General features: G+C 43.3%; 1 protein-coding gene across 1 annotated transcript in view; it reads left to right on the top strand.

The window, feature by feature from the left end:
* Positions 1-27,275, top strand: part of BNIP1 (BCL2 interacting protein 1) — a 41,310-nt gene extending 14,035 nt beyond the window's left edge. Inside the window, exons 2-6 of the mRNA XM_089687387.1 lie at positions 6,043-6,135; positions 6,895-6,986; positions 9,678-9,779; positions 12,336-12,454; positions 25,298-27,275. Of these exons, the coding sequence (XP_089543513.1) occupies positions 6,043-6,135; positions 6,895-6,986; positions 9,678-9,779; positions 12,336-12,454; positions 25,298-25,491 (600 nt within the window). The 3' untranslated portion in view covers positions 25,492-27,275. The remainder of the gene's footprint in view (positions 1-6,042; positions 6,136-6,894; positions 6,987-9,677; positions 9,780-12,335; positions 12,455-25,297) is intronic.
* Positions 27,276-27,545: the final 270 nt, after the last annotated feature.

The raw sequence follows: 27,545 nt of genomic DNA, 5'->3' as shown, positions 1-27,545 counted from the left end.
CTGCCAGGGAGCTGGGAGGCCATTTATAAACAGCCACCCACCCCTGCACTGCTCCCGTCTGGCCGTTTATATACATGGGCCGGATGGGAAGTGGTTAAACAGGATAGACACTTGAGTACTATTTTACCAGAACAACCAAGATTGATATACAAGAGAGCCCCAAATTTGAGAGATGTGCTGGTTAAAAACGTCATTGAACCTCCAGATAAAAAGAGATGCACCTTATTACAGGAATAGGGTTTCACACATGCGGTAGGTGTTCGTTCTAGTAGGGTTGATTATAATATGAAAATATATTCCTTTTTCAAATCCAACAACAGGTAAAGAATATTTTAGTTTGCACATTTATGTATAATTATTTGAAGTCATTTTAGAATCACATGATTCACATGTACAATTTTTGAAATTTGAAATTGAATGGTAGTATTGATTGGTGCATAGGTGGGTGAAGTGCGGCACTTTTTGAGAGGTTTTCAATCATAACACATTTTATGGGAGTGTGCATAGCATGGGCGATTCATTATATAAGCATTATATTTCAGTAGTGTGTGCATAGCAGCTCACAAGAATCACGGTTATTAAAGGTTAATTTCCCACATCTGTGGCTTTTTAAATTGCAAGTAGTGTCTGTGTATAAAAAGTCAATACGTTTGTTAGCTCTTATGTGGATGCACTGAGCAGGCTAGATACTGTGTCATGGGGAACAGACAAGAACTGTCAAAAGACCTTTGTAGCAAGGTAATGGAACTTTATAAAGATGGAAAAGGATATAAAAAGATATCCAAAGCATTGAATATGCCAATCAGTACTGTTCAATCACTTTTTAAGAAATGGAATTCAGAGATCCCTTGATACCAAGCCACGGTAAGGTAGACCAAGAAAGATTGCAGCCAAACTGCCAGAAGAATTGTTCAGAATACAAAGAGAAACTCACAGGTAACCTCAGGAGAGATGCACACTGCTCTGGAAAAAGACAGTGTGTGTTGTTTTAAAGGAGCACAATACGACTATACTTGAACAAAAATGTGCTGCATGGTTGAGTTGCCAGAAAGAAGCATTTGCTGTGACAATGATACAAAAAAGCCTGGTTACAATATGCCTGACAACACCTTGACGTGTGTGTGTGTGTGTGTGTATGTATGTATATATAAAGGTGAAACTCGAAAAATTAGAATATCGTGCAAAAGTTAATTTATTTCAGTAATGCAACTTAAAAGGTGAAACTAATATATGAGATAGACTCATTACATGCAAAACAAGATAGTTCAAGCCGTGATTTGTCATAATTGTGATGATTATGGCTTACAGCTCATGAAAACCCCAAATCCACAATCTCAGAAAATTAGAATATTACATGCAATCAATAAAACAAGGATTGTACATAGAACAATATCGGACCTCTAAAAAGTATAAGCATGCATATGTACTCAGTACTTGGTTTGGGCCCCTTTTGCAGCAATTACTGCCTCAATGTGGCGTGGCATGGAAGCTATCAGCCTGTGGCACTGCTGAGGTGTTATGGAAGACCAGGATGCTTCAATAGCGGCCTTCAGCTCTTCTGCATTGTACGGTCTCATGTCTCTCATCTTTCTCTTGGCAATGCCCCATAGATTCTCTATGGGGTTCAGGTCAGACGAGTTTGCTGGCCAATCAAGCACAGTAATCCCACGGTCATTGAACCAGGTTTTGGTGCTTTTGGCAGTGTGGGCAGGTGTCAAGTCCTGCTGGAAAATAAAGTCAGCATCCCCATAATGCTCGTCTGCGGAAGGAAGCATGAAGTGCTCCAAAATCTCCTGGTAGATGGCTGCGTTGACCCTGGACTTAATGAAGCACAGTGGACCAACACCAGCAGATGACATGGTTCCCCAAATCAGCACAGACTGTGGAAACTTCACACTGGACTTCAAGCATCTTGCAGTGTGTGCCTCTCCATTCTTCCTCCATACTCTGGGTCCTTCGTTTCCAAATGAGATGCAAAAGTTGCTCTCATCAGAAAAGAGGACTTTGGACCAGAGCAACAGACCAAGTATGTTTTTCTTTAGCCCTGGTAAGACGCTTCTGACGTTGTTTGTTGTTCAGGAGTGACTTGACGAGAGGAATATGACATTTGAAGCCCATGTCCAGGATCCGTCTGTGTGTGGTGGCTCTTGATGCACTGACTCCAGTCTCAGTCCACTCCTTGTGAAAGTCACCAACACTTTTGAATGGCCTTTTCTTGACAATCCTCTCCAGGCTGCGGTCATCCCTGCTACTTGTGCACCTTTTTCTTCCACGCTTTTCCCTTCCACATAACTTTTTATTAATGTGCTTTGATACAGCACTTTGGGAACATCCAACTTCTTTTGCAATTACCTTTTGAGGCTTTCCCTCCTTACGGAGGGTGTCAATGATGGTTTTCTGCACAACTGTCAGGTCAGCAGTCTTTCCCATGATTGTGATTCCTAATGGACCAGACAGAGAGACCATTTAAAGGCTCAGGAACTCTTTGCAGGTGTTATGACTTAATTAGCTGATTAGAGTGGGACACTTTGAGCCTAGAATATTGCACCTTTTCACAATATTCTCATTTTCTAAGATTGTGGATTTGGGGTTTTCATGAGCTGTAAGCTATAATCATCACAATTATGACTATCTTGAACTATCTTGCTTTGTATGTAATGAGTCTATCTCATATATTAGTTTCACCTTTTAAGTTGCATTACTGAAACAAATGAACATTTGCACAATATTCTAATTTTTTTAGTTTCACCTGTATGTGTGTATGTATATATATATGTGTGTACATGTGTATATATATATATGTATGTGTGTGTGTGTGTGTGTGTGTGTGTGTGTGTGTGTATATATATATATATATATATATATATATATATATATATATATATATACACATACACACACACAGTTAGGTCTATATATATTTGGACACAGGCACAATGTTAGTTTTTTCAGGTATTCACCAAAACATATTCAAGCTATAGTTATATAATGGATATGGGTTGAAAGTGCACACTCTCAGGTTTAATTTGAGGGTATGTAGACCCAATTTGGAGGAAGGGTTTAGGAATTAGCCAGCCCCCCTTTTTCAAGGGACCAAAAGTAATTGGAAAATTTCATCAAAAGCTGTTTCATGGCCAGGTGTGGGCTACTCCTTTGTTATTTCTTCATTAGTTAAGCAGATAAAAGATCTGGAGTTGATTCTAAGTGTGGTATTTGCATTTGGAATCTATTGATGTGAACCTACATCATGCGTTCAAAGGAGCTACCCATGCAAGTGACACAGGCCATTGTAAGGCTTCAAAAATTAAACAAGTCCATCAGAGAGATAGCAGCAACATTAGGAGTGGCCAAATCATCAGTTTGGTATATTCTGGAGAAAGAACACACTGGTGAGCTCTGAAGCATTTTTATGCATGGACGTCCATGGAAGACAACAGTGGTGGATGATGGCAGGATCCTCTCTATGGTAAAGAAAAACCCATTCACAACATCCAAACAAGTGCAAAACACTCTCCAGGATAGTCTACAACAGGGGTCCTCAAACTTTTTAAACAGGGGGCCAGTTCACTGTCCCTCAGACCGTTGAAGGGCCGGACTATAGTTTAAAAAAAAAAAAAAAAGACTGTGAACAAATGCAGACACAGTACAGGAGATGACCAGAGACTGCGGACATACAACGGCGGCGGGAATACTGGGCCGGGCGCTCCATAAGACACACAGACATTTCCCCTGAAGTGTGTCTTATGGAGCGAAATAATGCCCCATCATTGGTGTCAGTGGGAGGAATAGTGCCCCATCATTGGTGTCAGTGGGTGGAATAGTGCCCCATCATTGGTGTCAGTGGGAGGAATTGTGCCCCATCATTAGTGTCAGTGGGAGGAATAGTGCCCCATCTTTGGTGTCAGTGGGAAGAAACGTGCCCCATCATTGGTGTCAGTGGGAAGAATAGTGCCTCATCATTGGTGTCAGTGGGAAGAATAGTGCCCCATCATTGGTGTCAGTGGGAAGATTAGTGCCCCATCATTGGTGTCAGTGGGAAGATTAGTGCCCCATCATTGGTGTCAGTGGGAAGAATAGTGCCCCATCATTGGTGTCAGTGGGAGGAATAGTGCCCCATCATTAGTGTCAGTGGGGAGAGGAAGTGCCCCATTGTTGGTGTCAGTGTGTGTGTGGGGGGGGGGGGGAATAGTGCCCCATCATTGGTGTCAGTGGGGGAAGGGGATAGTGTCCCAACATTGGTGTCAGTGAGAGGAATAGTGTCTCATCATTGGTGTCAGTGGGAAGAATAGTGTACAATCTTTGGTGTCAGTGGGAGGAATAGTACGTCATTGGTGTCAGCGGGGGGGGGGGGGAATAGTGCCCCGTCAGTGGGGGGGGATAGTGTCCCAACATTGGTGTCAGTGGAAGGAATAGTACCCCATCATTGGTGTCAGTGGGGGAAGGAATAGTGTTCCACGGTTGTATCAGTGACACCAATGATGGGGCACTATTCCTCCCACTGACACCAATGACACTTTAACTTGCTGACCCCTGCTCCAGCATGGTGCTGCTGCAGCCAGCATACCTGGTTGCAGCAGCACCATCAGCACGGCACACTTACCTGTCTGCTGTCCTTCTTCACTCCGGCCTCTCCCTCACTCGATGTTCGTGGGGCCGTTCGGCTCCGCCTCCTCGCAGGTGATTGGCCACCTGTGTGCCTTTCCTGAGCTACAGTTCTGCCCAATCACCGGTGAGGAGGCAGAGACGAGCGGCAGGAGTGAGTGAGTGGCCAGAGTGAATGAAGGAGCAGCGCTTCCTGGACTGGATCGTCGTGGAACTGGGACCGGAGCCAGGTAAGGTACAGCAGCCCCCTGCCCGCCCCTGTACTTAGTGTCCCTTCCTGGCGGAAAATACGCCCCTGCCGGTGGGCCAGATAAACGGCCTCGGCGGGCCGCAGGTGGCCCGCGGGCTGTAGTTTGAGGACCCCTGGTCTACAATCAAGAGAAGACTTCACGAGAGTAAATACAGATGGTTCACCACAAGGTGCAAACCATTCATAAGCCTGAAGGATAGAATAGCCAGACCAGTTCTGGAAAAGCATTCCTTGGACAGATGAAACTAAGATTAATCTGTACCAGAATGACGGGAAGAAAAAAGTGGGGAGAAGGCTTGGAACAGCTCATGATCCAAAGCACACAACGTCATCTGTAAAACATAGTGGAGGCAATATGATGGCATGGGTATGCATGGCTTCCAGTGGCACTGGGTCATTGGTATTTATTGATGATGTGACAGAATACAGAAGCAGTCGGATGAATTCTGCAGTGTTTAGAGATATACTGTCAGCCCAGATTCAGCCAAATGCAGGAAAGTTGATTGGATGGCGCTTCACAGTACAGATGGACAATGATCCAAAACACACTGCAAAAGCAACCCAAGAGCTTTTGAAGCAAAAGAAGTGGAATATTCTGCAATGGCTGTGTCAATCACCTGCTTTCAACCCAATTGAGCATGCATTTCACTTGCTGAAGGCAAAACTAAAGGCAGAAAGACCCACAAACAAAGAACAACTGAAGACAGCTGCAATTAGAGCCTGGCAAAGCATCAGAAAGGAGGAAACCCAGTCTTTGGTAATGTCCATGGGTTCCAGACTTCAGGCAGTCATTGCCAGTAAAGGATTCTCAACAAAATATTAAAAAATTAACATTTTATTTATGATTATATTAATTTGTCCAGTTACATTTGAGCCCCTGACATAAAAATGGTTGTAGTTCCTAAAATTTGTACTTGATATTTATGTTCAACCCTTTGAATTAAAGCTGAAAGTCTGCGCTTCAAGTTCATTTGGATTGTTTCATTCTAACTTATTCTGGTGGCATACAGAGCCAAAAGTATCAAATTTGTGCCAAACGTATATGGACATAACTGTGTATATGTGTGTGTATATGTATGTATGTATGTATATGTATGTGTATATATATATATATATATATATATATATATATATATATATACACACACACCTATAGGGTACTATACATTAATTTTCTCCACTGTTTACAGGATATCAGGGAATGCCCCGGACCGATCAGCGCACTAAATGACCTCAATGCCCAAGTAAAAGAGAAGTTCCAGCTCCTGAGACTGAGGATACAGGTAAGAGGAGGCTACAAATGGGGATTTCTATTAGAAGTCATTTACACAGCCATTAATGGCTATACACTGCCAAGATAAGCTTTTCCTGCGGTAAGTACAGGCAGGGGTTTAAGTTTGGCTGTGGCCATTCAGCCTGAAAAACCTAGTGACAGGACGACCATTTTGGTGACTGTTCACATGTAATCGCTCACAAGATTTGGCTTGGCAGAGATGAGCGGCTTTGTATGCAGTTTGCATTCAGGGTTGCTCATCTATCTCTAACCACAGATAATCGCTCCTTTATGTGATTATATATGAGCAGGTGCAGACAGTGTCAACCTGTCATAGATTTGTACAGGCGGAACAACCACAGCTGAACATAAACCCCTCACCAGACCTGCCCCAGTAATATGCTGATCTGGGCAGTGTACTGCTGTTGAACAGCCATGTAAATGAGCCCTGAAGGAACTAGATTTTAGTTAAAGAGCAGCAGCAGACTGATGAGGTCATCCCTCTGCCATCTCTCTCTATGATCATATTCCTTTTCTGCACGCAGCACACCTGATTGTCTCCCAGTGCTGTATCACTATCTTCCAATCTGACTGCTGCTTACTGTACAGAGGATTGAAAGATGCTGAAATCAAGTCAAGTTTAGGTACATACACTGCTTGCAATTAAAATATTGAAGTGTGTATTAATGAATATAGAGCTACATTAATCTGTGGATTTTTATCTGCCTGGAGTTCAGCTTTAATGTGTGTAATATGCTTTACCTGAAAGGACCTGGAGCAGATGGCCAAGGAACAAGACAAGGAGTCAGACAAGCAAACTTTGCTGAAAGAGATGGGATGCCACAAAAAGCAGATGCTCAGGTGGGTATTGCAGCAAAGGTTTAGCTGAACTGTATGTCAACCCAAAGCCTGTCAAGCAGGGAATAGATAAAACCCATCAGTTTTTTGCTGCTTGTATTCCATTGTGCAGATATTCCATCACTTGGAGAACGAAGAAAGGGAAGAAATCTATCCAATGAGAAGGGAAATCCCCTTTTACACATTTTCCATCAGAACAGACGTACCCAATGGGGAAATTTCTACTCCCCTTCTGATTAATGACAACTGTAACATTTTGCATTTTCCTATCATTTTCTGTATTGGTGGCACTGGTCACTGGCAGGGCTGTGGGTAAGGTGGTCCTCCTGTACAGGCCCAGGCCAGCAGGGGGGCCCAAGGCAGATGGGTGAATCAGATGTGGGCAGGGAGGATGACCAGCATGGCGGGGGGGGGGGTTGCAGTTACTGGAACCGATCCCCTGTATGGCTCTCTCTGCAGCAGCTGAAAGTTGGTTTCTTTTCCTATCCCTCCCTTTGGTTTCAGCTGCTGCAGAGAGAACCATAGAGGGGATCGGTTCCAGTAATTGCCCCCCACCACAACCATCACTCTCCCTGTTCACCATATGTTTCCCCCTGTTGCCAAGGCCCCCCTGTGTGCCCCCATCTCCGCAGTGCTGCTTGTCTTTCCTCCTCACCACCGACAGCTGCAAGCACACAATAGGAATCTTCAGGATGGAGAATTGGGGGAAGGGTCCAGTAAATATGTCACATTTACCAGGCCCTTTCCTGAATGAACACAATGAGTGATATATACTGATCACTCACTGTGTTCATTCATAAATGAAGCATAGTAAACTGTGTTTTATTGGGGGGGGGGGGGGGGCTGCCAAGTAGGCTGTATGGGGCCCCGTTGTTTCTAACAGCAGTCCTGGTCACTGGGGCAAATAAGGAGACCAGATCTGCCCATTGTTTACATGGTCAGCAATAAAATCTCTCATGCGTTGAGTCCCTTGTTGAGTGGGGCAGTCTCACCAAAATGATTTAGCTTGAAAGATGAGATTGACACTAGCAATGGATGTAGATGTAATATTTTGAAGTCTGGCACCTCTCATGCATGTACTCTAGCAATACAATCCTGACAGGGGTTTCAACACTTCTACAAACTATCCAATGCCAAAGAAAGTACGGTGTTAAAGAAACTTTTTATTTAGGGTGATTTTTAAATCTGAAATTACTAGGCCAAGTTTTCTGAGCATGTAATGTCAGCTAAAAATGGTCCCAAACTACATTAGTGTTGGTGTAGTTTAGGTACTGCATCACTTAAAGTGTAACTAAAGGAAACCATTTTTTTTTTTTTTTTTTAGTTTTGGATAGAGTGGAGAGGGATGAGAACACCTGTCAGGTTTTTATTGTTGTCTGTGCCCCGTAAGGGAGATTTATCCTCACTATTTGTCCTGCTTACCGTTATCATAGAAAGTGACAGTAAAAGAAACCCCACATTTTGGGTTGCCCCCAGAAAAGCAATAAAGGGAAAATTTTCCACTAATTCTGGTGACCTGTAATTCCCCAAGGAAATCCCTTTTATTTGCGGACATTTTCTCACTTCCTGTGTAGTTTTGCCTATGGGATAGGATGTGAAGGTAAATCTCCCCAGTGGAACACACATAGCAAAAAATACATTGAGAGGGGTTATAGCCCTTCCTTTTGCCTATAATTCTACTTTAATCATACTCCAGGTGTGGGGAAGTCCTGGTGCTCTTTGTTCTTGGACTTCTTGTACATGTTGCCCTGCTAGACTTACCATGCTGAAGTTTCTACACGTAACTCTAGTTTGCACTATAGTTTGTTCTTCCTTTCTGTATTTTGCTGGTATACCAAACCATCCGCATAACTTGTGTGTTCCGATCTGTTTGAGGTCAGTGTTATGCTGTTGTCCTGCCTATATTTTCATGTTATCTTGCTTTTTCATTTACCATGAAGGCCTTTTCAGTAAGATAAGGCACAAGTATGTAAGACAAGGTGCAGTAATCAACATCTGATCAAATTAAGCTGAAATGCGATTGGCTGCCACGTGTAACTGTAGAAACGAAACAGCAACACAAGTTTTAAAGGATAAGTTCACCTATGGAACATGTTCCACCTGTTTTTAGGGTGGAACATGTAACATGTTCCAGCATCTGCAGCCTCTCCCCCAATCCCCCTGAATGACTGCCTGCAAGTACATCATCAGTTGTGGCTGACAGCTTGTATTTTTCAATGAACTGCAAAGGCGCTGGTGAGTATTCCATTGAGTATGGTGGTATTCCATTGATCTTCCTGCTCTCAGGTAGATTGTAAGGGAGGTACAGGCAAACAGTTATACTGAGAGTCTGCTGGAGCCTGAGGTTGCACCTGTGATCTGCTGATCATGGGTGCAATGCTCTGCAGGCTCCTAAAAATAAAAATGCATTTTTTTTTACCTGCAAAAAAAGTGCATTTATTTATTTTTATTTTATTCAAAAGGTGAACCTATCCTTTAAAGATCTTTTCCTTTGTCACCTAGTTGTCTGATAAAGGGATATCCTCTCAAATTTTCTAAAATTTGCTTAAAACTGCTGTGAGTTCTTTTGCACATTATAATTGCTCTGCCTTGTCCAGATTTGTCAAAGCTGTAGATTTGTTATAATATCGCTATATAGAATTGACCAATGTATTGCTTTTATGTCTAATAATATATGTAATACGTTTATCTCAGCAATCAGACTGTGTGGAGGAAGGCAAATCTTTCTTGTAAGTTGGCGATAGATAACTCTGAGAAGGATGAACTACTTGAAGGTGGTAATTCTACAAGACAGAGGTACATTCTTTTTTTTTTTTTTTTTTTCTTTTTCAATTTACGGGTTTCCATTGTGTCCAACGTTATAATGTTGACCATGTCTGTAGTTCTATTTGCCTTATAGAGCAGGTGAACCTAGTAAAGTGTCCTTTGATGGTAGGGTTGTTCCATGTGCAGATATATTTATAAATCATACGCAAGAAATTGGGGGCACATTTACCAAGTGTGGTTGAATCTAGGCAGATATTCACTGTGATTTTGGAGCCCTTTATCCCATATATCCTCTACAAGTTTTAAACGGTTCCTGGGATGAAAGCAGGCTGTAGATGAGGAATCTAGGAGCCTGATGTGCAACCATTCTACTACAGCCTTGCAAATACAGAAAGAATCTGGAGAGTATGCTACCAGATGTACCTTTTATGTTCAATAGCTCCCATCTACTCAAGTGTTATTCCATTAGCTTATGTACTGAAATGCCATTACTTAGGATGTTAATATCCATGCTTTCAGGCAGTTACCATCAGTAGTGACTTTCCTAAGAATACAGAAAGCATGAGGTGTACAGGCTGTCCATAAATGTTTTATATCAATCTAGACCAGCCTTTCTCAACTAGGTGTATAGGCGCTACAATGGGGGTTCAGTGGAGCTGATCCAGAGGTTGATGGCGGTTCCTTCAGCAGAAAGCAGTGGCAGAATGATCTGTAGCCTACACTGACCACCATAGTAAGGGATAATTACAGTTTTCAACATAATATTTGTTTAATTTCATGAATGTCACTGAAGATCGTTTTATTTTAAAACAGGGGAAGTGAAAAGGGTTAAGTACATCTTATTCTTTATTATTTAAACTCTCTACAACCTGCTGATCAAGAAAATGTACCTTAGCTGTAGATATTTTTAGTGGGGGTTCCCTGAGACCTGAAAACTTTTTAAAGGGTTCCTGCATGATAAAAATGGGGAAAGGCTGGTCTAGATTATTATTTTATAGAATTTATATATCGTAAACAGTTTGCACAGTGCTTTACTATATAAGTTACAAAAGCTAAATTATATTATTATTATTATACAGTATTTATATAGCGCCAACGGTTTGCTCAGCGCTGTACATTATAATGGGAGACAATACATGAGACAGTACAGTAACAATACAATACATGAGGGGTTCGAGGGCCCTGGAAGAGCGGAGGAAATCAGCAATTAGGTGAGGGTGGGGTAGGCTTCTCTGAAGAGGTGGGTTTTCAGGGTGCGCCTAAAGGTGAGGAGGGAAGGTGACAGTCTGATGGATTGGGGTAGTGAGTTCCAGAGGATGGGGGAAGCCCTGGAGAAGTCCTGGAGACGGGCATGGGAGGAGGAGACCAGGGAACTGGAGAGTAGGAGGTCTTGTGAGGAGTGGAGAGTGCGTTTTGGGTGGTAGATGGATATCAGGTCGGTGATGTAGTTTGGGGCAGTGTTATGAACAGCTTTGTACGTCAATGTTAATATTTTGAATTTTATGCGTTGGGCAATCGGAAGCCAGTGGAGGGATTGGCAGAGGGGGGGTGGCGGATACGGAGCGGTTGGTAAGGCGGATGAGTCTGGCCGCAGAATTCAGGATAGACTGTAGCGGGGATAGCCTGTGTTTGGGTAGGCTGACGAGGAGGGAGTTACAGTAGTCAAGTCGGGAGATGATGAGGGAGTGAATGAGTTGCTTTGTAGTTTCAGGAGTTAGGAACATGCGTATTTTGGAGATGTTTCCGAGGTGAAGTCTGCATGAATCTGTCAGCGATTGGATCTGGGGCTGGAAAGACAGATTGGAGTCTAGAATGACACCTAGTACTCTGGCTTGTGGGGTGGGGCTGATGGTGGCGTTGTTGGTCGTGATGGAGAGGTCAGGGGGGGGGGTGCGGGCTGGGGGGAAAACTAGGAGCTCGGTTTTGGCAAGGTTTAATTTGGGGAAGTGGAGTGACATCCAGTCTGATATGTCGTTCAGAAGGCTAGTGATTGTGGCGGAGACTGAAGGAGTGAGGCGAGGGGTAGAAAGATAGATTTGAGTGTCATCGGCATAGAGATGGTAGTTGAAGCCATGGGAGTGTATCAGTTGACCAAGGGAGGAGGTGTAGATGGAGAAGAGAAGGGGCCCGAGGACAGAGCCTTGGGGGACCCCAACAGAGAGGGGGAGTGAGGGGGAGGTGGCAGCGTTATAGGTAACACTGAAGGAGCATTGAGATAGATAGGAAGAGAGCCAGGAGAGAGCCGAGTCTCTGAGGCCAAAAGAGTATAGTTTTTTGAGGAGGAGGGGGTGGTCGACTGTGTCGAAAGCCACGGAGAGGTTGAGGAGTAGTAGCACTGAATAGTGGACATTGGCTTTGGCGGTTAGCAGGTTGTTGGTGGGTTTGAGTAGGGCGGTTTCGGTAGAGTGTAGGGGACAGAGTGTAGATGATAGAAACTTGATACAGTCATGTTAAAAAATAATCACAGCAGTAACCTAACAATACCATATAGTCAGCATCATGTTTAATAGTATGCTGTGTCAACTGTTCTCATGGAAAATTGCATGCAAGAAACAAATTTAACATTTTATATTTTCTGCCCCACAGAAATATAACCAAAGAAAACCTAACGGAATCTGCAAGCAGCATCACGGAGAGCCTAATGAGTGTCAGCCGAATGATGGCTCAGCAGGTGCAGCAGAGTGAAATAACTATGCATACTCTAGGTATGGCCATATTTGTATTACATATACCACAGTATAAGTGTAACAAACTGAATTGCAGCATCACATTCTTTACAATTATATTTTTGTGTACGTCAATACATTAACCACTTGAAGGGCAGGATAGTTTATTAAATTTTTCACACATACATTATATTGCCAAAAGACGCACATGAACTTTAATGGCATCCCAGTCTTACTCCGTAGGGTTCAATATTGAGTTGGCCCACCCTTTGCAGCTATAACAGCTTCAACACTTCTGGGAAGGTTGTCCACAAGGTTTAGGAGTGTGTCTTTGGGAATGTTTGACCATTCTTCCAGAAGTGCATTTGTGAGGTCAGGCACTGATGTCGGACGAGAAGGCCTGGCTCGCAGTCTCCACTCTAATTCATCCCAAAGGTGTTCTATTGGGTGGAGGTCAGGACTGTGCAGGCCAATCAAGTTCCTCCACCCCAAACTTGCTCATCCATGTCTTTATGGGCCTTGTTTTGTGCTCTGGTACGCAATCATGTTGGAACAGGAAGGAGCCATCCCCAAACTGTTCCACAAAGATGGGTGCCTGAAATTGTTCAAAATGTTTTGGTATGCTGATGCCTTAAGAGTTCCCTTGACTGGAACTAAGGGGCCAAGCCCAACCCCTGAAAAACAACTCCACACCATAACCCCCACGTTGTGTTGAGTAAATAGACATCAAACTTGTCAAGCTTTAAAGTGATTGTAAAGGATTTTTTTTAAATAACAGACATCTCTGTACTGACCTGCTCTGTGCATTGGAATGGCACAGAGTGACACTGAACCTCCCCTTCCTGGGTCCCCCGCTGGCAATGCTGGCTTCTCCTTCCTGTCCAGTGCCCCCATGGGAAGTCTCTTCCCGTGGGGGCAATTGTCCGTGCTCGCTCTCGAGCCCCACTGCTGCATCCATTGACACAGACAGCAGGATTCGGCCCCGCCCCCTGCTCCCTCATCATTGGCTTTGATTGACAGCAGGGGGTCAGGGGGATGCAGAGGCTAGTGCATCTGAATGTGGATGTAACATGTTAGAAAATGTGAACTTATCCTTTATAAATGAATTTTTGCTAGCTAAATTGATTAATTAAAGTGAGCACAGTTTCATCTACTTCGCTAAGCTCAGTATTCACTTACCAAAGTGAACAGTCTCCATTCCTTTAGTAAATAATCCCTTTTGGGTTGTCTATTTCTCTTAGAAACAATACATTAATGCTGCAGGGATTATGCCTTGTATTTGAATATGTGAACTAAAATCTGAGGCTACATTCACACCTTTGTGTTTTTTATATTTGGTGAATTTGTAGTGTGGTGCATTTTAATTGCATTTTACATGCGTCACTATGTCTATGGAAAGTTTGTTACCCCATGTGCAGAAATGTAAATGCAATCTAATTTATTGTGCTATTTTGGGTTCAATATTTTTGGTTGCACCATTTTAATGACAAATATTTTGAAAGTTAAAAAATATTAAGAGCAGGCATGAAGAATGTTATATCATATTAGAAATGTAAGTCACTGCACCCACAAGCGAAATGTGTCTACCTCTTTGGGCCAGGTCTCTGGGCATCATGTGTGATACCCAGGGGCGGACTGACAATTCATGGGGCCCCCGGGCAATAGGGGATCATGGGGCCCCTGTGCCCTTGCCCAAACTCAAAAAAGCCTATGAAAAAGGTACCAGGGGCATCTCATGGTCCCCCTACTGACCCGGCCCTCGGGCACTGCCCGAGTTTCCAAATGGTCAGTCCGCCCCTGGTGATACCCTTAAAGTGGTATTAAACCCAAAAGCGAACGTATTCTATTGCAGTTTATCAATCCTTAGATGTGACGGCTGCATTAGTTTTCTTTTTAGGTTTTGTTTCCCCTATTTTCACCTGGTGATCTGGCCAGTAAATCTGGGTTTTTTTGTTAATTTTTATTTCAACATAACAAGCTCTCCTACAAATATAGCAGGTTGAGACAAACAATTTACTACTGACAGGGGTGCTTACAGTGATCAGCTTTTATGTATTCATGTAAAACCTTTATACCAAGATAAAAAAAAAACTGTTTCTGTAACTGCACTGTAAAGCTGGCTTCAATGTGTTAGTGTATTTAAATCTGCTAGTGCATCTAACACTTCCTTCCCCCCAGATGAACAATGCTGCTGTCCCCTGTGCTTTTTCATCCAGAGTGGGGGCACTCTAATACAGGAGTGTGTTACTGCCCAGATCACCAGGTGAAAACAGGGGGAAAAAGCATAAAAAAGAAAACTAATTCAGCCACCACATCTAATGATTGGTAAGCTGCAGTATATTACATTTTTGCTTATGGTTTTAATACCGCTTTAAAGCCTTTTTTCCTAGAATGTTCTTGGAGAATTGTTTTACAAGGTGAGTCGCCAGGTCTCTCCTCAACCCTCCCCAATTGCTTGGCTTGGGACTGGCATGGATAATGTACCATTACATGTGCATTCCCAATTTGTACACATGTGCTAAGGCCAAAGTAGGCAGGAGCCAAATAACGTACCGGCATGTCTTTGGAAAGAGGGAGGAAACCGAAATACCCAAGAAAAACCCTTGCCATTACAGGGAACACATGCAAACTCAATGCAGATAGTGTCCTTGCTGGGATTCCAACTAAAGACCACAGTGCTGCAAGGAACAGGTGCTAACCACTAAGCCACTGTGCTGCCTACAATAGAAATACATTTCCTTAACTATAACCCTTAAAGGATATCCAGAATGGAATTGTTAAAATCCATCAAGTTGTTTTTTTGGTTTGTTTTCCCTCTTCAACTGTTGAAAAGAGAACAAGCATATCCGCTTTATTTCTAGTGACAATTGAAAATATTTGGATTTTCCCCATTATTAGGCCCCTTTCACACGGGCAATTCGATCAAGTCCGCCTGTCATTTTTTCAGTACTTGTTTACACCTGCCTACCTCTTGATCTGATCCAGTCTGCTAACAAAAAAAAAAATGGAAGGGGATCTGCGCCCCTCTGTCTAGGCACATTGGATCGATGGGCAGTTGGGTGTAACTAGACAGTGGAATACACCTGGCCACCCATAGAGCAGAGTGGGCTGTGTCCGTGTGCACTCTGCAGAAACGGAGTGGGCATGGACCTATCATCTGTCTACTCTTCTCTGATCAGCGGACAGTTCCCCTGCTGATCTCAATAAAGCCTGTCCCGGCCTTAGGCCTCTTTCACACGGGCGGTTGTTCTGCCGCTTGTAAATGCAGGTTTTTTTTTTTTTAATTCCAGCACTCCTGACACAGAGATCACGTGCGTTTGTACATTGCTCTTATCTGCGATTTACATGCATTTACATGTGGCTGCTGTAGTAAATTCTTGCCTTTTCTATAGCAATTGTTTACTTATTTTTGCTTTGTACTGCGATTAACTGTGTTTATGTGCAGATAACTGCGGTACATCGCTCTTGGACGCTGTCAACTTTATTTTTTCTAAACCCATAAAACTGTATGTTATGAAAATGTTGCTAAACGCAGTATGTGAATGGATCCATTGGGATGCATTGTCTGCATTTAGCTGCGGTGAATAAGTTCTTCAAACAGCATCTAAAATCTAACCACCCGTGTGAAAGGGGCCTTAAGCTGGCCATGCATTAGACAATTTTCTTGTATAATTTCTGTACAATCTCCTTTAGATTTATCTTTAAGTATGTGGTGAAAGGATTGAACGTGTTTAAAATTGGCCTCAAATTATGTGGGGTTTTTTCGTAAATCCTAAAGGAAAATTGTACAGTAAGATTGTATAGTGTATGGCCTGCTTTAGTCCCAGTGACAATGGTAACTAGCACAGTTAGAGAGTGAATCTTCCTAGTAAAAACACAGACAGCAATATAAACCTGACAAAGGTTCTAACCACTCACTCCTCAAAAGTTCTGGCTTTATATACACTGTACCTGAAAATACCTCTAAGATTTAATTGGAACCAGCAAACATATAATTGCAAAGGTTTGTTAATCTGATCAGCCATTCTTGTAGTTTGCATTAAGCCCTGGTTCACATATGTGTGTTCCTGCGGTCCGCATTTTGCGCGGGCACAAGAGCCCATTCATTTGAAAGGACTCCCATGCCCCATGACACGCAGGGAAGAAGTCCCTGCACATCTTCTGAAAACGCAGCGTGCACGGGAACCTCGGTTCCTAGTACGGTTGTGATTTCCAGTGCAGGCGACGTGCCGTTAGAATTAATGGCACCTGCCCGCGGGTCCGCATTCTTCTGCGCGGGTGGTGCGACTACACGGATTTTTGTGCGGATCCGCAGCGGCACCACCTGCACATTTGTGAACCTAGCCTAACAACACAGTTCTCTAGAGCAGGTGGCACATATATTTTCCGGTTCAGCGATGTATCTTCTCTGTTTCACCTCTCTGCATCCATCTTATGCAAACAAAGAGTAAACCGTATGGCTGCATCTAATAAGTGCTCATTCACACTATGTGCAGTTACCTGTATTTCTTTATCGTACATCACAGGACACAGAGCAGGCTATAATTATGACTATAGGGTTTATGTGCCATCTATAGGTGAACAGACACTGGTAGATTAATCAAACAGGAAGTCTTCCCATCCTACACAGGAAGTACATCAGTTTTTTCACCATTGTCTGTAAGGTCACTGATGTGCTGCATGTTCTCTGGGAGCATGCTTGGAGGTCCAGAGCAATTCTTCTGAGAATCGAGGACAATTGAATCCATTCGAAAAGCTGTTAGTCAAAATGGATGGTACCCCAGCCTCTCTGGATAAGGATTCTCAGGGTTTTGCCTGTAATGCAGCCTTACAGCGCTGGACCCTGCATAATGGAACCCTGTGCAGTGTTTGTTCTGACCAAAGTGCTTTCCAGCAGGGGGCTATACAGGTCCAGGGGAGTGGACCCCAGATGTAAGGGTGACCAAGTCCTTGAACGTCTTTTATGACATAGCTCGCTGTGATAGGTGAAGGTTGGACTCCTGTTATGATTCGGAGTCCTGCTGCAGGAATGGGAAGTTTATATTTGCAGTGTTTCTTTGAAGGAAAAAAAAAATCTGACTGTCTGGTCATTCTCCCTGTAGCCACTGGGGGCAGTGTGCTGTTTGGTCTGGCCAAGCCATGCTCTGTGTGTTTCAGAAGGAGTAATGGGCGTGGGGCTGCTCTGTATAATCAACTCTTGTGCAGTTGAGGCAAGAAGTAAAAGAGCGGCCATTTTGTTTATAATTGAAGTCAGGTCTTGAAATTTCCACTCACCTGCTTGCATTGGCAAGTGGAAATAAGGTAGGGGGTGAGTGTGTCCCCCAGGGCCATCTTGTTGAGCAGGCTCGGAACTCGGGGCCGGCTCTGTCACTCCCACTGTGAGCCATCAGACTGGTCAATAGTTAAGCAAAGTGAAAGCAAAATAAGGGGGAGTGCATGCTGTGCTCTCTGCTTCCCTCTAGAGTGCAATACCCGGCTCTGTGAATAAAGGTAACAAAATGCTGCAACTTTTTATAGGGCTGTGTGTGTATATATGTATGTACTGTACATGTGTCTACGTGTATGTACATGTATCTGTGTCTGTGTGTGTGTATATATGTACATGTGTCCGTGTGTATGTACATGTATCTGTGTACATGTGTATGTATATGTGTGTGTGTATATACATGTATCTGTGTGTGTGTGTGTGTATGTACGTGTGTGTGTGTATGTACATGTATCTGTGTACGTGTGTGTATGTACATGTATTTGTGTCCGTGTGTGTGTATGTGTGTATGGACATGTGTGTGTGTGTGTGTACAGGTTTCTGTGTGTGTGTGTGTGTGTGTGTGTGTATATGTGTTTGTGTAAACATACATGTATGGGTGGTTTGGTCAGGTTCAGGATGATGTGGTTATTATGGGTGGTAGAGTATGGGGCATTTGAGGTACTGCTGGGTTGGATAGAAGGTAGGATATGCTTGATAGAGTTATGGTTTTGTGAGTGAAAGATTATGGGGGAGTTATGGTTGTATGCGGTGCGTGGTCTAAGTATGATGGAGTGTTTAGGGGGACATTGGAGGCCCTGATGTAATATGGGTAACATTTAACAGTGTCATTTCAAGAGATAATTTATGAAGGCGTGTTTAGGGGAAGGATAGGGTAGGGGTTGGGTGAGGCAACTGGTGGTGAGTAACTCTTAAGGCCTGGCTAGTAGCTCAGGACTTGAAATTTTGAGCCCTGATCGAAGTCACACGTAGGCTGAAGAATCAATGAGGCTCCCGTGAGATGGCAGGGACTTGGAGCAGTATATGGCTGGATAATGAGCTGTTAGTACTACCTGTGGGGAAGCTGCACGACCAAAGAAGATGTGATTATATACTGCATTAGTCTGCCTAATGCTGGGGGGTTTGTACAACTGTTTTCTGATACACTCCTGCACAGGTAAAGGTGCGCTTAAAGGAGATGTGTATCATCAGAGTAGCTTGCATTTGATCTGCAGGAGCTTACAATTAGGCTGCACTGAGGCGGCATAGAGGCTCCATTCAGGCTCGTTTGCTGTATATGTGCTTGGCTAGTCCTGTGAAACTAGTATGGGGCTAAGTGCAGTTAATTTTGACATAGCTCTTTGATAAAACAATAGGCTTCTAGAAAGCGGAGCAGGGAAGATGCAGCATAGTAGTACATTATTGCATGTTTACTGAGCTGCATGCTTGCATAAACTGCATATGTGCATAAACCGCATACTTGCATTGAACTGCATACTTACATAAACTGCATGCTTACTTACTGCATACTTACATTTAACTGCATACATGTATGAACTGCAGAATTGCATGCTTGTATACCTGCATTATGCATACTTGCATAATCTACATACTTGCATAAACAGTGTACTTGTGTAAGCTGCATACTTGCATACACTGCGTAAATGCATACTTGTATATCTGTAGAACTGCATACCTGTGCACCTGCATGCTTGTATACCTGTGTAATTGCATAGCTGCAGACCAAACATGGTTATGGACCTGCATCCATGTGGGACTGCATAATTAGGTTTTGGCAAATATAGTTGCTACATTATTTACCTGTTATACGATTTAAATGGTCCCTGAAGGGGGAGGCAGCCAGGAGGCAGGTGCACCACACTTAGGTCCAGTGGACTCGGAGGGGGTAATCTTGCAGTGTTCACAGGCCACTTGTGTCAGGTGTAACTGGGCCACTGCGTTTGTCTAGCATTACAGCTATTCCTGGCAGGAGCATTGGCAGCTGCAATGGACTGTGGCCACATCACCCTGAATGTGCCTGATCTCGTCTGAGCTCAGAAGCTAAGCAGGGTCAGACCTGGTTAGTACTTGAATTGGAGACTGCCTGGGAATACCAGCTGCTGTAAGATTTTCCCCTACAGAGTCTGAGGCTGCTGTGTTTTTAGAAGCATCTTGGGCCAGAGGATGCTAGGGCAGTTTAGGTTGACTTAGGCAGAAACATGTTAGGTTATGTAAGCCTCTTTTGGACCTTCTGGGTTTGCTGCAAAGTTATTAGGCTTTTGTCTTGCATATTCTCTTTGAGTATGAGTTATGGGTTCATTATTGTAAGACACTCGAATGGTTAGCGGGCCCAAAACCAAATGGAGATGTGAGGTCTATCTTAGGTCTCAAGGCACTAAAAAAAGTTCTAAACATTATTCTGTTTTGGTTGAGATCAGTCCGATCAGTGGTGGCCTCTCTGCAATAGATAGATTTCTGGTGTCCATAGTCGTCAATGATACATATTTTCACAATCCAATTTTTCCAGGTTCATCAAATGTTTCTGCGATTTGAAGTAGAAAATCGCCATTTTTGTTTTGTTGCACCTCCATTCGGGCTGGCCACAGCCTCCCCGAGAGTTCACAAAGCTCCTAGCCCCGGTACTGGGCTTGCTGAGGATACCTGATCTTTTGCTCAGGGAGTAGTCGGTTCCAAGTTTAAAGTGGAATACAAGAAGCAAAAGCAATCCTTTGTTATGTCTCTGCATGAGGAAATGGTATCTACATTGAAGCAGTTCCCTACGTGCAGTTCCACTCCAGATCTTTTGTAGAGGAACATTTTGTCTGTCTATAACAGACCAAGTCCAAGCATTGGATTGCTGGATGGCTCTGTCTCCTGGGTATTTTAGAGTTCGAATCGGTGGATGATCGGAATCTGGAGAACGGGACATTTTTCTTCCAGTGATATGGAAGATAGTAACTACCAATGCCAGTCTGTCCGGTTGGGGGGCTGCTTTGGGAGGCGGCTACAGTTCAGGGCACTTGATCTCCACAGAGGAGAGTACTGCCCATCAATACCTTGGAATTTCAGGCAGTACGCCTTGCTCTAGATTATTGGATAATGTGGCACAGGTTGTGGTCAGGGTTCAGTTCAGTGGCATATATCAACCACCAGGGTGACACCAGGATTTGTGCAGCTTAGGAAGGTGAACCACATTCTATTTGGGGCAGAACAGCACATGCCGTCTCCCTCAGCAGTACATATTCCACGTATAGAAAACTGCCAAGGATTTTTCTTTTCTATTACTAATCTATAGCTATTTGCTAAAATTGACACACTGGTCCCTGCATCCCAAGACATTCTCTGCAATCTGCCAGTGTTGGGGAACTCTGGATGTGGATAAACTGGCTTCCAGGGTCTATAACAAGTTGGACAGGTGGTTTCGAGGACGAGAGTCCCACTGGCAAAAGGGGTAGGTGCACTGGTAACACTTTAGGGACCAGTTCCCTATGTCTATGCCTTCCCCCCCGATTCAGCTATTATCACATCTTTTGCGCAGGATTTAGGCGGTGGTAACAGTGATAATATTGGTAGCCCAGCCTAGCCTGGGAGGGCTTGGTACACTGACATCTGGCAGCGGATGCTCCTTGGTCGCTTCCAGTCAGACCTATTGTCTTAGATCCAATAGTGTATCCTGCTTTATGATCGCTAGGATTGAAGGCTTGGCTATTGAAGCCCAGGTCTGGAAGGATTGGAGGGTCTTGGGTGCTGTTATCTCCACACTGTTGAGCGCCAGGAAGCCGGCTTCAGGGATCTTACACTACAGGATCTGGAAATCTTGTTTTCCTGGTGTGAAGCTAGGAAGTGGCAATCGTGGAAATATGTGATTGGGCTCCAAGGAGCAGGGCCCTCCTAACCCTCTTCTATTGAACTGTATTGTGGCTGTATTGTTTCCTGTTATATTATAAAGCATTGAGCAAACTGTTGGCGCTATATAAATTCTGTATAATAATAATATAATAACTGGGAGATTTTTGTCCTTTCTCCAATCGGGGGAAATTAAATTGTCCTTAAGTACCATTAAGGGTCAGATTTCGGATCTATCTTATTTTTTTTTTTCCAGAGACTCCTCACTCCTTGTTTCGCACTTTGTGCAGGGTTTAATCTGGACAGTCCCGCGTATCAAGCCACCCTTGCGTCCCTGGGACTTGATCTTGGTCCTGGCTGCCCTTGTAGAAGCCACCTTTTGAACCAGTTTGAGAAACTCTGTTAGTCCTTTGACTCGGAAGGTGGCTTCTTTGGTTACTATGACTTCAGCAAGAAGAGTGTCAGAGCTGGTGGCTCTTTCATGTAAGGTGCTGTTCCTGGTCTTGTATCATAATAAGGTGATGTTGCGTCCTCATCCATCTTTCTTGCCTAGAGTGGTTTCTAGTTTTTCACTTGAATCAGGACAGTGTCTTGCCATTCTGTTTTCCTAGTCCACAGTCGGCAGGGGAAAGATTGCTGCATATTCTGAATGTATTTTGGGCAGTCAGGATTTGCTTGCATTTGTCAGCGCAGGTCAGAAATCTTGGTTTGTTCTGCCAGAAAGGCCCAGGAAGGGCAGGCACCATCCAGGTCAACTATTTTTCATTGGATCCTCCAGTTAATTATTCAAGCCTATGGGTTGAAAAGGCAAGGTTCCACTCTTTCGGGTGAGAGTGCACGCTATCAGGATTGTGGGGGCATCTTGGGCTATCTGGTGTCAGTGGCTCAGGTTTGCAAGGTCGCTACATGGTCTTCAGTACATATAAGGTTTTACCAGGTGGATGTTAGAACTACAGAGGATACTGCCCCTGGCTGCAGCATCTTACTGATGGTGGAGTAGGTCCTGGGTAGGTTGATGGCCTTGATTATTGTGGTGTCTTCCACCCCTCAGGTTTTACTGCTTTGGGACATCCCACAGTCATGATTATAGCCTGCTCTGTGTCCCGTGCTGTACAATAAAGAAAGTTGGATTTTTTTCTACATACTTTTCTTTAAAATCCATTTCTCGTAGTACATCACCATACACAGAGCTCCCTCCACTCTTTCTAGAATTTCATCGTGCTTGTTACAAAAGTGAAGTACTTCCTGTGTAGGAGGGGTTATCTGGGGCGGACTTTGATTGATCTGCCAGTGTCCTTTCACCAATAGGTGGCATATAACCCACATAGTCATGATTATAGCCTGCTGTGTGTCCCGTGATGAACTCCAGCAAATAGATTTTACAGGTAAGTATGTAGAAAAAAAAATCCAACTTTTTCCTCATGGCATGGAAAAACGCAGGTAACTACAATGACACCCAGAAAACAATCGTTTTATGTATGTCATGTTCAGACCAGAACACTGTGTTTTGCTGCATTCCAGAGCTGTGTGATATTATACAGCATATATGCATAATATTACATCACTATGCATGGTGCAGTGACATGAATGAAAGTGCCTGCTTGTACACAACATACATTTCTGTCAAAAAATGGGGAGAGGGGACTGTGTAATGCAATAAAATGCGCATCACACCACCCCCTGATGCACAGCTCTGCAGCCAAGAACGCTGTGCCGGCTCCAGCGTTTTGGCTGTAGGGCAGTGTGACTGGACCCTTAGAAGGGATGTGATCAAGGAAGGAGTAATGGCGAACTAGAAAATAATAGAGTAACCTACCTGGCTGTGCAGTGGGGCCGGGGATGTGTTTCACAGTACTGCGCAGAATTGCAAATCTTTTGGTAGGTAAAAAAAAGAAACAATATAAGTATTTTAGCTATTTATTTAGGCATTGACTTGGAGTACCACTTTACAATATTCCTACTCGAAAACTCATGTTCACTGAAACCCATAACTTGCAAAAATCTACATGAAAAAATAAAGTAATTTGAAACTTCAATAATACCATGTGTTCATATTATATTTAGTACTAAAGTTATTGATATTTTACTTTTAATGTAGTAAACTTTATTTTTTGAATGTGAGGAACGGTTTACACGAGCTTAGTGCGGGAACGGTGTGTTTCGTTCACATTTCTCGCATTGCGTTTGCGCACACTTCCCTTGTGATCTGCATGCGGGTGGCAATGTAATGTTTATGGCACCCCAAAGGCAGATCAAAAATGCAGTGCGTTTGCAGGCACCAAATCATATGGTACTGCAGTACCAGGTGATTTGATGCTGCACATTTTTTTAAAGTAGTGCATGCACTACTTTTTCTACATTCCGGTGCAATTTGCAGCCCACTCAGTTGAATCTCACCACGTGGGAACATGCAGGAATTGCACGAGAACACGGCACTGGTTCATGTGCAATCCTGGTGTTAAGCGGCCCTGAATGTTTCAAATTTAGCCCTTGCAGCTGAAATGCAGCACTCTATGTGGGTTCTTTGTTCTATTAAATTTCGAATTATTTTATTATTATTATTATTATTATTATACAGGATTTATATAGCGCCAACGGTTTGCTCAGTGCTTTACATTATAGTGGGAGACAATACAGTAACAATACAGCTCAATACAAGAGGGATTTGAGGGCCCTGCTCCTTGGAGCTTACAATCTAGGAGGGCGGGGTGAATGGTACAGTAGGTAGTAACTGTGGGGGATGGAGTGGTTGGAAGAGTAGAGGATTCCAGAATTAGCTGAGGGTGGGGTAGGCTTCCCTGAAGGGAAAGGTTTTCAGTGATCGCCTAAAGGCAAGTAGAGTAGGTGATAGTCTGACACTCTGACACCAGTTTGTAGACTCCACCTTGAGCTTCCGAGAGATAGCCATCATGCAGTTCTGTGACACCACCTTAGGTGCTGGAGCCACTTCTGCTGTCAGCTTGGCTATACAATCAGTGGTGTCATTGGTTATCTGATCCATGACTCCAGTACACCGGTTCATCTTACTTATCTTAGATTACTTAGATTTCCCATCCCGTCTATGAAGGGCTCACTGCATAAAACATCTCCCCTCCAGAGAAAATGTTTCTTCTCACTGGAAGGCCAGGGGAGTATTGGGAGTAATTGAGGCTTTCCGTTACAGATATGGGGGAGGGGCAACATAACCTAAAGTACAGCTATGGGTGGAATTGAAGGGAAGCCATTTTAGGGTGCTCCTTCCACACAAGAAGCAATGTATCTGGAAGGACTAGGAATCCATTGGACCAATGGGGATTAAACATTCTGCAATACATTGAGACACCATGAAATGTTACTGGCTTCTGGCTGTTAATGATTATGGCTTCTGTGCTAAAACTAAAACCTAAATGACTCAAAGGAAGGGACGACAACCCAGTGGGCTGAATTAAAACAAACAAGGTGGATAGGGAAATCTTACCCGCTTGGACATTGTATTTTGACAACAGGACATACAGCTGTCAGAATACATTGATTAACAGTTGTATGCACGAATCGAGAAAATGTTTACAACATCAAACAATTAGTGTATGGTCTTGACAACAGCTGATATCCACACACAACTGTCAATCGCATTCGCAGCATGGCATAACACCCTTGCAAATCATGCTTAAGGCATTTGCAGGGCTTTTAGACTTTAGAAATAACCGTAATCTTTCTTGGAGAGAATTTGTAGTTCAGCAAACGGCTGTTTTTTTTAAATAATTTTGATTTTCTCATACGGTTCTGTTTTTGTTTTTTTTTTTTCTTTTCAGCCACCTCATCCAGGACAGTCCAGGAGGCCAATGAAGAATTCAAATCCATGTCTGGAACCATCCAGCTTGGCCGTAAACTTATTACCAAATATAATCGCCGTGAGCTGACGGACAAGTTGCTAATTTTCCTGGCGCTTGCCTTGTTTCTGGCAACTGTACTTTATATCTTAAAGAAAAGACTCTTTCCATTTTAACAGTGGCACCACACTGTAGGACCTTACTTATTGATGGCTGCTAACATAAACCTGTGTGTTCACAATATGGACTCTGTGATGTAAAGCAGGTAGATGACAACATATGAACTCTGCTATAAGCGTGAATATTTTCCTGCTGGAAGAAGGCCTACGAGCAGATCAGTAAAAAGAGAAGTATGGGAATTCATTTTTTACAAAAATCATGCTTGCCTAGGTGGATGCAGCATCAGTCCCCTGCCGGCTGAGTTTTCACAGCTGCTCTGAGCAGAGAGCGGTGACTGTCAGTCTGACCACTGTCTGCCCCCCCACCATGCTTACTAGAGCACTGGGCTGTGGAGGGGAAGGGATCAGCTGTCTTAGGCTCTCAGCGGATCGCTGAGAGGTTGAGCCAGATGCTGCTCCAGACTCTGGGGTGGATCCTGACTTTATAGCTGGGATCTTTCCCTAGCCTAGACTGGCTGAGTGACGTCAGCTGACAGCGGGCTTCAGCCTGCTGTCAGCTGAAAACTGGTCACAGGAGTGCAGAACGAACTTCACTTCTGTGATGCATAGGACAAGTACAGCCAAAAGAGCTTTGGCTGTTCTCCTTTAAGAAGCTTTTTATTGCAGAAGGGACATGCTATGTCTCTTGCAGTAAACAAACTTACCTGTCTGTTCACAAGCTTCCTTAGTCTGTAAACTGAGCTATGCAAGCACGGCTTAGTATACTAGGCACACTTCGGTCCCAGAATAAACGAACTCCAGTGTACATGTGGGAGTGTTATGACAATCTGGACCAGTCTACTGTATTAAAATGGCCAAAGATCCGAACTCATAAGACTTGAGTGAAGATTTCAACATCAGAGAGAAAGTAAGGGCTTTTAGTGGAGAGAGTTAAGGAAACTACTTATATAAGGTTTTTTAATACAAAATCCAGATAAATAAGTGCATGGAATTGCATATTAATTTATTATTCTATAGAGCCAGTCTTGTGATTCACAGACCACTGTCACGTTATGTTGTCAGGAACATCACTCCAGTATTCCCATGTTGGTTTTATGGCATCCTGTGCCTATAGCTTGCCCACTGGACAATGAATTGGATGTGTGATCATGCTGATTGATTATCCAATGTGCAGGCTGGAAGTGACAGGCGGAAGCAGAGCTAGAAAATAGGGGTGTCACCTTTGTGACTGTACAGTTTGGCAGAGGCCAGTAAATTGCAAGACTAGTTAAATAGAGTTAGGGCTTGTGCCATTGGGTTTTTGTATGCTTCACAGGGGTTTTGCATTCCTATACAAACCTATGGTAATGCAAAACCCACATGAAGCAGGTAAAATGCAGGTCAGAAGGTGGTCAACTGCAGGTCTAATGCACCGAATTCTGAATGATCTTAGAAGCATGCCACACTGATGTCAACGACAAACCCTTCTAGATTCTGTGGAAGGTAAAACAGTTCCAATAAGTATCTGTATGATTGCCCAATGCTTCACTTAAATTCCATGACATGTTTACTTTGATTGCATATGGATATGTGATGATACTTGTCTTGGTTCTGCCAAATGTATACCTTTTAAATGTTTATCAAATTTACAGTTTCATGTAGACCATTCCAGATATTTTAGTGCTTTGCCATCATATGACAGGAGAACCTTGTGATGAATTTGGTTGACAGGGTAGTCTGTGTTTTTCTCAAATCAACTGACACTAACAGGTCATGTGTTCCACAAAGAATATAACAATGCTACCCTGTGAAATATATTAATAAAAAAAGATGGAAACTTTATAAAACCAGAGCCAATTTAACCTTTCGTAGTCTATGTACTGTGAAAAAAAAACACCCAAACACTTGACAACCGATTTATATTCTTAAGGCTTGGGCTAGTTGTTCAGGTGTCCCTTCAAATGTGCAATGTGTAAATTGCTGTAAATATTATTTTTATAATTTTATATTTATTAGAAAATTATCTGTATTTAGATATGTTCTGTTTTTTTTAATGTAGCCTCCTTTACACAGAAACCAGTCTTTCCAATTAATTAATTAATGACAGCTGAAACAGACATGGGTGCTACAGT

The sequence above is a fragment of the Staurois parvus genome, unplaced genomic scaffold (assembly GCF_062004578.1).
Source record: "Staurois parvus isolate SC_StPar_1 unplaced genomic scaffold, SC_StPar_1.0 ptg000424l, whole genome shotgun sequence".
Classification (NCBI taxonomy): Eukaryota; Metazoa; Chordata; class Amphibia; order Anura; family Ranidae; genus Staurois; species Staurois parvus.
Note: the sequence above shows the minus strand (reverse complement) of the source record. Positions and strands in the feature narration are given on the sequence as shown.